The following is a 2,058-nucleotide window of genomic DNA, read 5'->3' on the forward strand; positions in this document are numbered from 1 at the left end:
GCAGCTTCTACGACAACTGCAGCTCCTACGACAACTGCAGCTCTTACGACAACTACTGTAGGTCCCACGACCACAACAACTGGAGCTCCAACGACAACTGCAGCTCCTATGAGAACTGCAGCTCCTACAACAAAAGCAGCTCAAAATACAGCTCTTACTACAGCCACTGTAGCTCCTACGACAACCGCAACTACAGCAATTACTATAACAACTGTAGTTCCTATGAGAACAGCAGTTCCTACAACAAGTGAAGCTTCAATGACAACTGCAGCTATTACGACAAATGAAGCTCCTACAACAATTGCAGCTCCTACGACAACCCCTACTGCAGCACCTACTACAACACCTACTACGACACCTGCAGTTCCTACAACAACTGCAAATCTTACTACAACTGCATCTCTTACGACAACTGCAGCTCCTACGACAACTGCAACTCCCGTGACAAAAACTGCAGCACCTATGACCACTGCAACTGGAGCTCCTGCAATAACTGTAACTACTATGATAAAAACTACTGCACCTACGACCACTGCAACTGCAGAACCTACTACGACATCCACTGCAGCTTCTACTACAACAATTGCTGTTCCAACGACCACTACAACAGCAGAACCAACTATGAAATCTTCAGCACCTGCAATGACTACTGCAGCTCCTACGACAACTGCATCTCCAACGACACCCGCAGCACCAACAACAACAGCAGCTCTTACTACAACAACTGTAGCTCCTACGACCACCACGACAACAGCATCTACTACTACAAATGCAGCTCCTACAACCACTGCAACTGCAGAACCTACCACGACATCCGCTGCAACTTCCACTACAACAATTGCTGTTCCAACGACCACTACAATTGCAGCACCTACTGCAATAACTGCAACTTCAGCTCTTAAGACAACTATAACTACCTCACCTACTACGAGAACTGAAGCTCCTACGACATCTACTGTAGGTCCAACGACCGCTACAACTGCATCACCTACTACGACAACTACAAATGCAGCTCCTACGACAACCACAAATGTAGCACTTGCTATAACAACTGAAGGTCCTACAACAAGTGCTGCTTCTCCGACAACTGCAGCTCTTATGACGACTACTGTAGGTCCTACGACCACTACAACTGGAGCTCTTACGACCACTACAACTGCATCATCTACTATGACAACAACAACTGCAGCTCCTACTACAACAACTGCAGCTCCAACGACCACTACAACTGCATCATCTACTACGACAACTTCAACTGCCGCTCCTACTATAACTGCAGCTCCTACGACATCTGAAGCTCCTACGACAACTACAGCTCTTACGTCAACAATTGTGACACCTACGACAACAACTGGCGGTCTTACAACCGCTACAACTGCAGAACCTACTACGACAACTACAACGGTATCTCCTACGACAACCGCAACCGCAACACTTACTATAACAACTGCAGTTCCTACATCAAGAGCAGCTTCTATGACAACTGCAGCTCCTACAACCACTGCAGCTGCAGAACTTACCACGACATCCGCTGCAACTTCCACTACAACAATTGCTGTTCCAACGACCACTGCAATTGCAGCACCTACTGCAATAACTGCAACTTCAGCTCTTAAGACTATAACTACCTCACATACTACGAGAACTGAAGCTCCTACGACAACTGCAGCTCCTACAACATCTACTGTACGTCCAACGACCGCTAAAACTGCATCACCTACTACGACAACTACAAATGCAGCTCCTACGACAACCACAAATGTAGCACTTGCTATAACAACTGAAGGTCCTACAACAAGTGCATCTTCTCCGACATCTGCAGCTCTTATGACAACTACTGTAGGTCCTACGACCACTACAACTGGAGCTCTTACGACCACTACAACTGCATCATCTACTATGATAACTGCAACTGCAGTTCCTACTACAACTGCAGTTCCTACAACAAGTGCAGCTTCTACGACAACTGTAGCTCCTACTTCAACTACTGTAGGTCCCACGACCACTACAAGTGGAGCTTCTACGACAAGTAGAACCGAAGCTACAACTACAGTAACT

The 2,058-nt window shown here is 46.7% G+C and overlaps 1 protein-coding gene across 1 annotated transcript; it reads left to right on the forward strand.

Annotated features, from left to right (window-relative positions):
• The first annotated feature begins 642 nt into the window (after window positions 1-642).
• Window positions 643-1,616, forward strand: LOC123491462 (integumentary mucin C.1-like). The gene is made up of 2 exons (XM_045222250.1): window positions 643-1,322; window positions 1,382-1,616. Exons 1-2 carry the CDS (start codon window positions 643-645, stop codon window positions 1,614-1,616), a joined length of 915 nt encoding a protein of 304 aa, XP_045078185.1.
• Window positions 1,617-2,058: the final 442 nt, after the last annotated feature.

This window comes from Coregonus clupeaformis, chromosome 8, assembly GCF_020615455.1.
Source record: "Coregonus clupeaformis isolate EN_2021a chromosome 8, ASM2061545v1, whole genome shotgun sequence".
In the NCBI taxonomy this organism is placed as follows: Eukaryota; Metazoa; Chordata; class Actinopteri; order Salmoniformes; family Salmonidae; genus Coregonus; species Coregonus clupeaformis.

What these genes read in the sequence shown, in the direction of transcription:
- LOC123491462 (XM_045222250.1), top strand. Translation starts at nt 643, where the DNA reads ATGACTACTGCAGCTCCTACGACAACTGCATCTCCAACGACACCCGCA. An exon ending in ACGACAACTACAGCTCTTAC is followed by an intron (nt 1,323 to 1,381) that starts GTCAACAATTGT and finishes CTACAACTGCAG; the next exon opens with AACCTACTACGACAACTACA.